At 35.7% G+C, this 13,251-nt stretch overlaps 1 protein-coding gene across 1 annotated transcript in view; it reads right to left on the reverse strand.

Annotated features, from left to right (window-relative positions):
* Task7 (TWIK-related acid-sensitive K[+] channel 7) overlaps window positions 1-12,592 on the reverse strand; it is a 439,213-nt gene extending 426,621 nt beyond the window's left edge. The window contains exon 1 of the mRNA XM_089091908.1: window positions 12,203-12,592. Within this exon, the coding sequence (XP_088948034.1) occupies window positions 12,203-12,329 (127 nt within the window). The 5' untranslated portion in view covers window positions 12,330-12,592. The remainder of the gene's footprint in view (window positions 1-12,202) is intronic.
* Between the last annotated feature and the right edge of the window lie 659 nt (window positions 12,593-13,251).

A 13,251-nucleotide genomic window follows, 5' to 3' on the forward strand; every position in this document is an offset into this window, starting at 1 on the left:
GCATTTTGATTTAATCTTAAGCCAACAATTAGTTTTTAAAAATAATGGGCAAATGGGTAGGTGGGCGAGGGAGTGGGACTAGTTGCCGACTATTGCAAAAGGTCATTAGCCCATTTTATTTTCAATCGAACGAGCCCTTTTCAAAGTTCCTAAGACAACTCCTTCGATACGAAGTCCCCTGGTCTAAACAAAAAAAAAAAGAAAAAAAAAATAATACATTGTACCAACATCGATCTTTACTATAAAAATGTCAAGCCTTCCAATCACTTTCGACTATTAAAAAGGGCAGTAGCCCTCTCGATTTTCAACCAAATGAGCCCTTTTTGAGTTTCTACGACAAACTTTCTATAAACACCTTACGCCACAAGGGCATAACTTACAACCCTTGCCGTGAGGGGTTTTGGGTGTTGTCATCCTCAAAGACCTAATTTCCAGAACTGTCAACTACGTTGAACAAAATTAATATCTCAAAATTTTGATTGGATGTGTTTGGGGAAAAGGTGGGCGTGAGAGAGGGGTTAGTTGCCCTCCAATTCCTTTCGACTATTAAAAAGGGTACTAACCATTTCAATTTCCAATTAAATGAGCCCTTTCGGAACTTTCTACGACAACGCTTTATATAAAAAACCTCACATGCCCTTATATAACTTACAACACTTGCCCTGAGGGCTGTAAGGGAGTTTCCTCCTCAAAATATTATTTCTATCTGGAAATCAACTATGCTGAGCAAAATGGCTGTCTGTAAATTTCGATTGGGTGTGTTTGGGGAAATGGTGGGCGTGGCAGGGATACTAGTTGCCTTCCAATCACTTTCGACTTTTAAAAAGAAACAAGCCACTCCAATTTCCAATTAAATGAGCCCTCTATGAAGTTTCTATGGCAACTCCTTCGATACGAAGTGCCCTGGTCTAAGACCAAGAACTAAAAAAATATAACAGATTGTGCCAACATCGTTGTTTACTCACACGGCACTTTTGTACTGCCTATGATACTTGATTATTAAGCAAGTTCAATTTCTAACAGCGATTTCTCCTAAGCTTCAAACTTCTGGGTTTTTTTTTAAAAGATTTTGAATTTTTGTATTCCCTTGTTAAAATATATACAAAAATTTTTGTAATTACCAGTTTTTTGTTCTTTAGGTAATTTAATGTCTTTTCATAGTGAAGTCTATTCAAAGATATTTGATTATTACAGTTTTTTTTTTCCAAAATTGGGGCTTTTCACGAATTTTCCCGCACTTCTGACCCATCTATATCGTTTTTTATGATAGAATAAACCATGATACCAATTTACCCAAAAAATATGGAGTCGTTTTCGAGAACTGACACACATATATACAATTATTATCTAATATATATATATATATATATATATATATATATATATATATATATATATATATATATATATATATATATATATATATATATATATATATATATATATATATATATATATATATATATATATATATATATATATATATATATATATATATATATATATATGTATATATATGTATATATATATATATATATATATATATATATATATATATATATATATATATATATATATATATATATATATATATATATATATATATATATATATATATATAAAATTTCCAAATATATATTAGGATAAATTCCTCCTCATAGGTTAAGAAGTTAAATCCCTAATCATCTGAATTTTCATTTAATTCATCTCAAGAACCTCTGACAGAAATTTTTAAAATGTAGTAGAGCTAAAACACTCTTTGGGGGATTTATTTACCTCCCCCCCCCCCCCCACTTTCATTAAATAATCAGTTGGCCAACACCATAATAGATGGTGTGCAACGATGCATTGCTCAATAGCTGATAGAGTCATTCAATATACTGTCTGTCACAGTGGCTTATTTTTCTATTGACTGCATGTATGCCTAGGACGGATAGTTTACGACATGCCAGCATAACCTCTGAGAATGGGAAGCTACATAAATATTCTTTTAATAGATTTCAAAGTTTTACATGACATTACAAAACGTTTAAGATAAAAATTTTGTTTTCTTGGCTAAAATACAAGAATTTACTACTATCCTTTGCTCTGACCTATCTTGTTGCTCAAAAAGGACTCTATATTTTTAAAATTTCCTTCGTTTGAAGGATATTCCAAGAATCTATTACTATAGCATCGATTCAACCAACTATGGAAAAAAATCACGCAAGCGCAAGCATTTTCTTTTGTAAAACAAGAAATTTCATTTCTTGTAGAGAGAGGTTTTAAGGTTCTCATACATGTTGAATCGCAGCATGTAATTTTTGTTGGTATAGAATCCTTTTTGGAGGGTGTTTACTCCTTTTTTCTAAGATTGTGTCAGTTTTCCTATGCTAATAGCATTAAATCAGCCAATTTAAAATTAACAAATTTTACATTATTAGAATCAGCATAAATAACAAGTTATGTTGATTCCTATATTTTAATCAAAACTTTTTTTAGTTTCCGTTTTTTTAATGCTTTATAAGGACCTGAATGAATTAACTCGGCTAAATGAAGATTGATAAGTTGCACTTAGCTTTGTTTATTAATTCTTAGTCGTTTATTTTGTATGGACTGCGGTGTATGCGACACCGTGCTATACTATGGCCTCTAAAACTTGGAAGGTCAGTATATGTTTTTTTTTATAATTCTAAATATCTAAATCTTTATAATTCTGACCATTTCAGAATTTTTACTCAGTAGGTTTTACCCTCTTGATTGTTTTTCACCTCAAAATGGCAGTAAAAAGCACTTTGCTTCAGTTTAGTCTCTTTTGCTACTTATAAGGGCTCTAAAACCTCTTATTTTCATCCGAATTAAACTTTTCCAAATATTCTAGAGGTTTTAGCTCAGTACAATCACCTAATGAAAAAAAAATACATAAAATAAATAAAATAATGCATCCATAACCACTTTCCTCGGAAATAAGGCCAAATTTTGTATTTCTGTAAGTAGTAACTTTTTACCTCTACAAAAAATATTTAAGCATTGCTAATGGCATATTTTTCATCGTGATCGCTTTCCTTTTGGACTATTTTCAACCTTTTTTGAAAATTGTGAAAATTTCTCATGCTCATAACTTTTGATGGGTGACTTTAAACTTAATGAATTTTACACATTCCACAATTCACTGAAAAAATTAAATTACTCAAATGTATCGAAACCCCATTTCTTAGAGTTTCAGTTACTATTAGCACGAATCGCTAATATATTTCACTTTGTTACTACAAACAGCTAGTGATATGTATACAGGGGAGTTGTCTTGGTGAAAGAGCCTGTTGCACTCTGATCTCTTTTGAGTCTTAAAAAGTGAATTAGAACTTTCAGTTTCAATTCAAATGAGCCCTCTTTGAATTTAATACGAGCATAAATAACAGGAGAGCCATATATGCCTTCAGGGGATAACTTAAAACGCCTGCCCCAGGGCCCTGGGGGGCTGTATCGACACCGGAGTTTTTTGTTATCTGAACTATGAACTATTTTTTAACAACATGTATATCTCAAAATTTTTATCTGATGCATTTAGGACGTGGAGGGGGGGGGGGGTCTAGTTGCCATCCGATCTATTTTGACTCTTAAAAAGTGATCATCAGTGGCATATCCAGGATTTTATTTCGGAAGGAGCCCGTCAGTCTACCTTTTTATAGCAGTCATGTGAGCAAGAAAATTATCTATCATAGTGGAAGATTTCAGGCGGGGGGTATGGGGGGGGTATCTAGGTAAAGAAATGAAAAGTACACACTTGTCATGAGTATTTCTAGTTGGGCTTTTTTTGTTTGAGAATGTATGACAAAATTTTGCCAACAAAGTCAGAATAAAAAAAAAAAAGTTAGAAGCAGTCAGAGTTTCTATTTTGGGCGAGTAGATGTTTTATAACTGCCAAGAAGCGGCAGAATTTAGAAAATATAAAAAAAAAGAAGTGCATTATTCCTTATATTTGCCTATGGGACCCCTGTTTTAGAGAACCAAATAAATAAAAAATAATATTATATCAAAGACAATTGCCCAAAATTTGGTTTCGGAGGGGTGGGGCCTCAGCCTACCTAATATAGCAGCCATGAAAGCAAGAAATGTATTGATATTAACATTGTTTACAGAGGATGAAGCTCAATTAAAGTTTAAAAAACAGAATCAACTGCACTTAGAGAAACGAGAAACGAAAGACGACCTATCCTCTCAGAGTAACAGCCGCCGGTCTTTTTTGGCTGCAAATTGATCAAAAACTTGGTCAGCATCGACCTGGATATCGTGGTTCAGGGTCATGTGAGCTAGTCCGTTCAGACGCTCCTTGCCTGTTGAACTCCGCAGATAGGTTTTTAATCACTTAAGACAGCTAAAGCTCCTCTCAGCAGAAGCGGTAGTCACTGGTAACGTCTGAAAAATCGTCAAAAGCCATGGAATGCATGGGAAAATTTTTGCATCGCATGACGCAAGAGTCGAAGCAACAGTTAATGGTTTCTCAGACATTCCGAGCCACTTCTGTTTCCAAAGGACTAACTCACATTCGATCGCACGTCTACCCACGTGAAATCCTTCGTAAACAGCAACAGCGTTCACAAATTCATTAATTTTTAATGACTCGCTGTTAGCTGGCAAAAGCCTTCCGATTTTTAAAGATGCCTCCTGATGGCGCAAAAATCTTTGATCAAATTCTTCAATAAGTGAAGCAAAGTAAGGTTTGAACAATGACTCGAGATAAAAAACCTCGATGGACTCATTATCGTTGATGGACTTTCGGCGGATAGACCTTGGAACAGCCGGAGCCACATTTAACTCTTGTGCAAGCTCATAGGCTTTCTGAAAAATTGTTTCAAAATTTTTTTGTTTTGACTGCAGTAAAGTATCAGAACATAGCTTAACATGCCGACAGCACTCAACTAAGTCTAAATCTTCGGCTTACAGCGCCTTAGAGACAGAGAGCATTATGGCACTTACAAACTCTAGCATAGCCATCGTGAAGATAAAACTAAGTTCAGTTAGTGCTGAAACCAACGTATTCGCTTTTGAAATAACTTCGTACCGTATGCTACCAACTATTTCCTCAAGTACGGAAATGATCGCACAATACAAAGGAATAAAAACTAAAATGCAATCGTGAGACTCCACCCATCTCGTTTCGCACAACTTCACAAGCTTCCTCACAGGACAGCGACCGCTTCTACAGACATATTCGTTCTTTTTGGTGAGGATGATAAAAATGATATAATCTGCTGTATAGTAGCAAAGGTTGACCTAACAAGTCCTACCCTACTAGTTTTACATAAAGCCAAATTTAAGCTGTGTGATGCACAGCGGGTGTAGATTACATGCGGATATTTTCTCCTAATTTCTGCCTGTGCACCAAAATAGCAGCCTGACATGTTGCTGGCCCCATCAAAACCAACCCCCACAAATTTTTCCATTTTTAAGCCGAACGCAATGCATTGGCCGATGAGTTTCGCTACTGCAGAGCCGGTGAGATTTCCGCAAACAGAAAACCCGAGAAACCGCTCTTCAAATAAAGCACGATTTTCATATTAGTATCTGACTACAAGAACTAACTAGAACTAATTAAGCTTGTCAGCATGTATATCAATAACTAAACAACGAACCTGAAGAATCCTTTGACGCTATATGCTGATGACTGCAAGCTCCTAGGACTGGCCCAGAACGACCTAACTCTATCAAGTATGCAAGAAGATCTGGAATGACTATCTAGATGGTCATCGGATTGGTGTCTACAGTTCAATGCCTTAAAATGTAAAGTTCTACATCTTTGATGGTTTAATCCAAAACTTGCGTATTGCATAGGAGATATCCAGCTTGAGGAAGTCAGTGAGGAGCAGGATCTGGGGCTTGTTGTTGACAATGAGCTGATGTTTCACTGCCACACAGGAGCTCAAGTTGCAAACGCAAACCAAGCCCTTGGCCTCATAAAACGAACATTTACCACCAGGAAGTTGGGAGTGATTACGAAACTGTACAAAGCCATGGTCCGTCCTCACCTGGAATTTGGCATGACCCTAGCCTCTCCGTTCTATAAGATGGGTGTGAAAGTACTTGAGAGTGTCAAAAGAAGAGCAATTAAGCTCATCTCTGCATTTCAAGACAGATCTTATGAGGGACGTTTCACTTTACTCAAAATCCCTACCTTAGTATATCGTAGGAAAAGAGGAGACATAATAGCAACTCGTAAGTTGCTAGAAATTGACCTATTAAGTCATGTCTTTTCCCGTCCTTCTCAACTACCACAAGAGAACAAACCAAGAAGCTGCAGGCCCCCCGTTGGATCAAGCAAGAGCGCCAACAGTTCTTCTCAGTCCGTTCCATCCCACTCTGGAACAGCCTATCCGAAGCCACCGTCCAATCTAAAACTGTAGATGCCTTCAAGAAAGGAGTTGATCAAGACTGGGCCAAGGCCGAATGGAGACTGAACTGGGATATCAAATCATAACCTTGAAACACCACCAGCGAGATTTCTACAGGGGGCTCAAAACCACCTTATCTCGCTGGACATGCGATTTGCGGTAATTTAAGGTAATTTTCTTTGTTATCTCTCATATGACCTTTCCATTTCAGTGCTTAGCTTACACTGGAATTATAGCAGCGTTTGAAACTTTGAATGAACTATCGCCTCTTAGTCCGATTCCTTATCGCAATTCATTCGTTGCAGAGAAGCTGGTGCTTATAGCTGCGGGGGTTAAATAGTGAGAAAAATTTCTTGCAATCTTGTTTGATTACAGGAGGCGATTGCACGTTTGATGATAAAATAACTATATAAGCTTGCTGGAGAAATGGATAGCCATTTAACAAGAAATGAAAAAAAGAACGGGTGTTTCAAATAAATTAAAAGTGTGAATATTTCGGAACTTACTATATTGGCACTTAAAAAAAAAATCGGGGGGGGGCCACTCCGCCCCCCCCCCCTGGATACGCTACTGATGATCATTATATTTCAATTGTTTGACCTTTCATTTTTGTTCTCCCTAAAGACTAAGGAATATCAAATGTAACAAATAATACTATTTAAAGTGATCTCTAAGTGTTTTTTGCGGGCAGAATCCATCCTATAGAGGTGCATTTTTAAATAATGGATTTCATGAAGAGAGAAGAAGCTTAGAGTACCCATAAAACTAATAAGGTAACATCTGCCTATGATAAATCTAAATCATTTCAGGTTTCTCAAAGTAATTTCACCCGCGGTTGGAGTCTAATGATAAAGTTTAATTAGTTTGTATCATTAAATTGGCACTTCAAGGAAAAAATTCTAATAAAATTTGGTATAAAGGAGCAATGACTGGAACTTGCTGAGTTCTTTTATATCTAAGTAGTAGCTAGGGATCTTTTTGGCATATTTAGATGTAAGTTTTGTGTTGAGTTTTCTTCAGTTTTTGTACTTTTTCTTGAGTTTTTGTACTTGAGCAGTCCTCATCTAAGATATTTTAATTCCATAGCTTCTGAGCTGGGCTTGTCTATCAGAGCAATTCTTCTTGTGGATCTTCGGGAAAAAAAGATATAAATCCTCTAAAAATTTCTCTTTGGTATATTTACATATAAGTTTTTCCTGCTAAACTTTCTTGAGTTTTTGTACTGGAGCAGTCCTCCTCTAATATATTTTAATTCTATAGCTTCCGAGCTTGGCTTGTTTATCAGAGCAGTTTTTCTTATGAGTTTTCAGGGGGGAAATATATAAATGCTTTCAAAACGGGCACGAGGCATTAAAAATTCCTCTTTGGCATATTTACATGTAAGTTTTTTCTGGGTAATGCTTATTTTAACGGACTGTTCAGTTAGCTAAAAAGAAAAAACTTATCTCTATAGTCAGAATTGTATCCTGAATCCGAATTTAACATTCATTTGTGTCGGAAGTAAACTTTACACTCGCCCCTATATATACCAATTCAGGGTATATTCCTTGGGTACATATTTTTGAATTAGGGATGGGAGTGGGAGTAAAGTTCATTTCCGACGCAAATGAATGTTAAATTTGGAGTCAAGATGCAATTCTGACTATAGAAGTAAGTTTATTTTTTAGCTACCTGAATAGTCCGTTAATATAAACGGTACCCGCTAACCTAATAAATTCTGCTAATGCTAATAAATTGGGCACAGCAAACGCATTGTAATTCCTTCCTAGAACTGCCCACTTATACCTAAATTTACAAAAAAACAAGAAGTACATAGGTCCTTCACAGTCTTTCGCTTAAAAACTCGATCAGGAAGGACAAAGTATGCTTTAAGCTAGAACCAATTGGCAGGCCAATGTAAGTAATACTAGAAGAAGGCTCTACAAGATGTGATCCGAGGCAATATTCTCAGCAAATAAATGACCAGTCGACTTTCCTACTACAACAACTTCACTCTTTTCCGGGTTAAAACTATGAAGAATTTTTTCATATTCATGAATATCAAAGTTCTCTTCTATAGGAACATAAGTACTACTTAGGTTCAGCGCATCATCTGCATGGTTAACCAGCGACAGATCAAGGCCTCTAAATATAAAACTAGTTATAACATTTCTTTTGGGCCTCCACTACACTATTATTGCATAAAGGATGGGATTAGACACCACCCTGTCGAATACCTTTCCACACTCTTATACAGACCCGATAAAACTTATAACCCTTAGGAACCGACACTTTAACAGCAACGTATTTATTTTACATACCCGTATATACACGTACTATTGACCAATTCAGACCACGAGTCTTTGCACTCCGTAAGAATTGGATATGTATTCCGGAATTAAATGCACAAGAGACGTCATGTCTAGCCACAATCACTTTTTCATCGCTTTCTTCTTGTTTTACCAAAACATTTGCAATAATTTGATGGAAATGTTCGCGGCTCTAACCCTTTTTGAAACAAAACTGGCAGTCTGGTGTCGAACAAGCTTGGTTTATAATATCAATCACCAACAGTTCCAACAACTTGCACAAGGTAGGCGACACAAGTACCGGCTAGTATGAACTACAACTACTTCTATTCTCAACTACTTCAACCACTTCTTGGGATGTGAGTGGGGAGAAATGCAATGCAGATTCTTTCTAAATACAACCCCAAAATATGTTTTAGTGAAAGACACACTAAAATGTACAAAAATACTGAAAAATAAACAAAAGCGAACGGGGGTTATAGGCTTACCACCAGAATTGTCTCAGAACAAATAATTCCCTGATCTACCCTAAACAGCTAGCCTCTATCTATAACAGTATTATACATGGTAATATAGTGCAAATCTGTATATTTTTAAAAGAAATGGAAGTATAATATACGACAAATAACACAATTAAGGACCCTATTTTAAATCGAATTCTATCTTATTTTTATTGGGAATGGCAGGTTAGGCTAGGGACTTTTCAGTTACTCAAAAGTTGTTGTGCTTTACGGGTGAAACCTTTGCAAATGGATCTACAGTCCAAATTAGAAACCTTGCAGCTGTTTCAACTCCACCTAATCTCCCTTTCAAGTACTTAAAGTCTTAGAAACAGATATTTCAGCCGAAAATGGGTATGAAAGGGTATTTCCAACCTCATGCCCACTTAACTTCGCTATTTTTAAGATCTGTAAGACTATTGGAAAATAGTTACTTAAATTAAGTAAAAGTGAAATATGGCTTAGAATCTATTCAAATCCCGAGGACTACTCTGTTAGAACCCACAATCCAAGACAAGCAGACTTTTAGCCAAACTTCTTTCCTACGTAATATAGGCACAAAATGTTTTCAAAGAGGCTTAAGAGTCTTATGAACAATGAGTGAAACTAGGAATTTCAGAATACCCCTCTAAGGTTTAATTTAGTATATAAACCAATTCCCAAAATTTCCACTTATGTAGCGAACATACTAATGGAATTGGCAATAAGTACCAAAACTGTAAGTTTGCCTAAAAAATATTTTAAATCGACTTTACCTTGAAAACAATGCACACAATTCAACAAATAGTTTCGATTTGAAGGAAGAAGTATTGTACAGAGAAACTTTAACAATTGACTCCAACTCACCAGAAAAAACAACAACAAGTGTTAAATCGATCACGTAAAAAAATAAATTACTCCCATAAAGAGTAACATCAAATTGATTAATTCGTTCCAAAATGTCAATTCTGTCCTTGATATTTTTCCAGTTTTAGTCAACATGCATAAAATTTTATTCCTGAATAAGGTTAAAATGACGTTTTGTTATAAATTGTGTGCAGCCATTTTTGTAAAAAAAATTTCGGTTTTGGTTTGTTTTATTATTGTTCTTCTCATTACAATGAGAAGACCCGTGTCAATGCTCTTTGTACTGTGAAATCCGGGCAGTAGAGTTCTAATACCGTGACCCAGAAGACATCTAGAGATGAGACAGGAGCTTGATAATTCTGGAATTTACCTAAAAGGAAGTTACCTAATTCTGGAAGTTACGAAAGAGGGATGTTGGTTGCTAATTTTCATTCTCAGGAAAATTAATAGAGTAATTTAGGTAACACAATATTAAATACGATGGGTTCCGATGGATACGGATGAATATGATGGATCCAATGGATAGATACATCAAAAGAATCAGATTTTTAAGCCGAGTTCAAATATATAAGTTTCATTAAGTTTAATCCTACCCGTCATTACCCGTTCATTAGGTTATGACCCTGAGAAAATTCACCCTATTTTCGAAAAAAGGGGGAAACATCCCCTAAAAAACATAGGATCTTAATGAAAATCGCACCCTAAAATTCAACGTTTCAGAGAACCCCACTGTAGAGGTTTCAAGCTCCCGTCTGCAAATCTGTTGGATTTTGTATGTTTTGATAGAAGAAAGATCACGGATGCGTGTTTATTTGTTGTTTTTTTATTATTTTTTTCCCCTGGGGTGATCGTATCGATCCAGTGGTCCTAGAATATCGCAAGAGGGCTCATTCTAACGAAAATTAAAAGTTCTAGTGTTATTTTTAAGTAACCAAAAATATTGGAGGGCAACTAGGCTCCCTCCCACGCTCATTTTTTCCAAAGTCACCTGCTCAATATTTTGAGATAGTCATTTAGTTCAGCATAGTCGAAAAATCTAATATTTCATTGAGGATGACTTAATCCCCCACAATCCTCGGAAGAAGGCTGCAAGTTATGAACTTTGCCCATTGTTTACATATAGTATTGGTTATTGGGAAGTATATAGCCTAGACGTTTTCAGGGGTATTTTTTCTGGTGGGGGGGGGGGTTAAGTGTGAGTATCTTACAATGGAAGAATTTTTCTCGGGGGAAGGGAATTTTACAGGAAGCATTGCCGGATTTCCTGGAATTATTTAAAAAACGATCAGAAATTAAATAAAAAAAATTCAACTGAAAGTAAGGAGAATACATTAAAACTTAAAACGAACAGATATTATTACATATGTGAGGGGGTTCGCCCCCTCGTCAATACCTTACTCTTTAAAATAAAGTTATTGGCACTCTTGCATTATATGAGCCTTTCTAAAACGTCAAGTTGGGTTAATGCTAATAAAATAAAATAAAATAAAATAGGATGAATATATAATAGTTTAGAAACAAATTTGGGCTATATATTTGCACATTAAGGGGGGTGGGGGCAAAGCATACCATATATTAAATACGTAACCTAACCTAACCTAGGTACCTCCCCCCCCCCCTAAACACCAAAAGAACAGTTTAAATATAGTTCCTGGAGTGAGAAACCCTTTGTTTAGGCAGTGTAAACCTGTTTTTCATCACGCGTCTCGGTATATTTCGTGACTGGTTTCCATTGTCTATTTCGTGATTGGCCCATATAATGCAAGAGTACCAAGTTATTTAGTACTTTCAAATGATCAATTTATTCTAATTAAACGGCCTTTGTGATTCAGGGTCATTCCTAAAGAACTGGAGCAAAATTTGAACTTTAGCGTGAAGAGCAACGTACAGGCAAGGGAGTGAACCCCCTCATATACGTAATAATTTCTGTTCATTTGAACTTTTAATTTCACTCCTTACTTTCAGTTGAAAACTTTTTTTATTTGATAATAGTTTGAATCGATCCATTTTTTTTTATTCTACCCTCCTTTTACCGGACTTTTTGTCATTTTCGTTTTTTGTAATCTTAGATGTAAGATCTTAGTGCTAAAAAACGGGCCTTTTGTTTTTTTAAAACTTTTATTTTGAAAAAAATTAGCCTAAGAAGTGCCTACTACTAATACAAGTGCCTTATTATAGCAGAAGGAAATTGAACACTTACCAACAAGTACTTCCCATCTTTTGACTTCGGCTTCAGATTCCAAGAAATCAAAGACAGCAGCTCCAATCAACAAGTAGGTGAACGTGCATACGACTAAAGATAATGTTCTAACATTCTGCCGTTTCATTCTTTGAAAAAAATCATTTCACTCTGATCTCTCGCCCTGATACGGCATGACTGTTCTGTCTTGACATAACATAGGATAATCTTTGGAGAACAGAGCTCTGTGGTATCTGTAGTCCCTGGATCGATGAAATAACTAGAGACACCTATCCAGGCCGAGAGTGCTGTGAGCAATTTTTACATTCCTGAAATGACATAGTGCCTTGACCAAAATAGCACACAATCTACTTATAAAGGAGATTTTTTGCTTCCCTTACAGATGACATGAGTAGAATTGATGGCCCTGTTTTCAACTCCAAGATAGTACCAGCTCTAGAAGTTCTGGAAAAAAGTGAAAAACATGAGCGAATATTTGCATAAGCTAAGCTTCCTGAAATTAACTTGTTGACAGTTGGAAGTCACATTGTAAGCCATAATTTTTTGTTCACGGGCGTCTTAAGAATGAAATAAATATATACGATAGCTTTCCAGAGCAAGCTAAGGAGCCTGCCACTTGAGAAAGGGCTGTATGAACTAAAATTCTTGAAATCAGTTTCATTTCTGTTAAAGTAACTTAGTAAGGTTGATTTCTATGTTTAAGGACAGTATTCAAAACAACCATAGAATAAGCTATTTAGGGATAAGCTTCAAATGCTACCTGTTGAGAAATTATTTTTATGAAATAAAGTTACTAATGTCCACTTGTTTATGTAAGCTCGATGTCTTTAATAAAGGTCTTACACCTCTTAAAAATTTTACCAGAAAATGAGATGACTGCAGTCCATAGTGTTTGTCATGTTCCTGGAATGTCAGGGTGGTGGACGATGTTCACGACTCTCTTTCGCAAAACACATCACTCTCACCTTTGGACTATAATTCTAAAAAAAATAGTTTTGGAGAAACCAGCATTCTTAAAAATCTGAATGTGGGTTCCCCATTCAAAACAG

Source organism: Artemia sp. Qi Xiang Cuo, chromosome 7 (assembly GCF_049724085.1).
Source record: "Artemia sp. Qi Xiang Cuo chromosome 7, ASM4972408v1, whole genome shotgun sequence".
Taxonomy (NCBI): Eukaryota; Metazoa; Arthropoda; class Branchiopoda; order Anostraca; family Artemiidae; genus Artemia; species Artemia sp. Qi Xiang Cuo.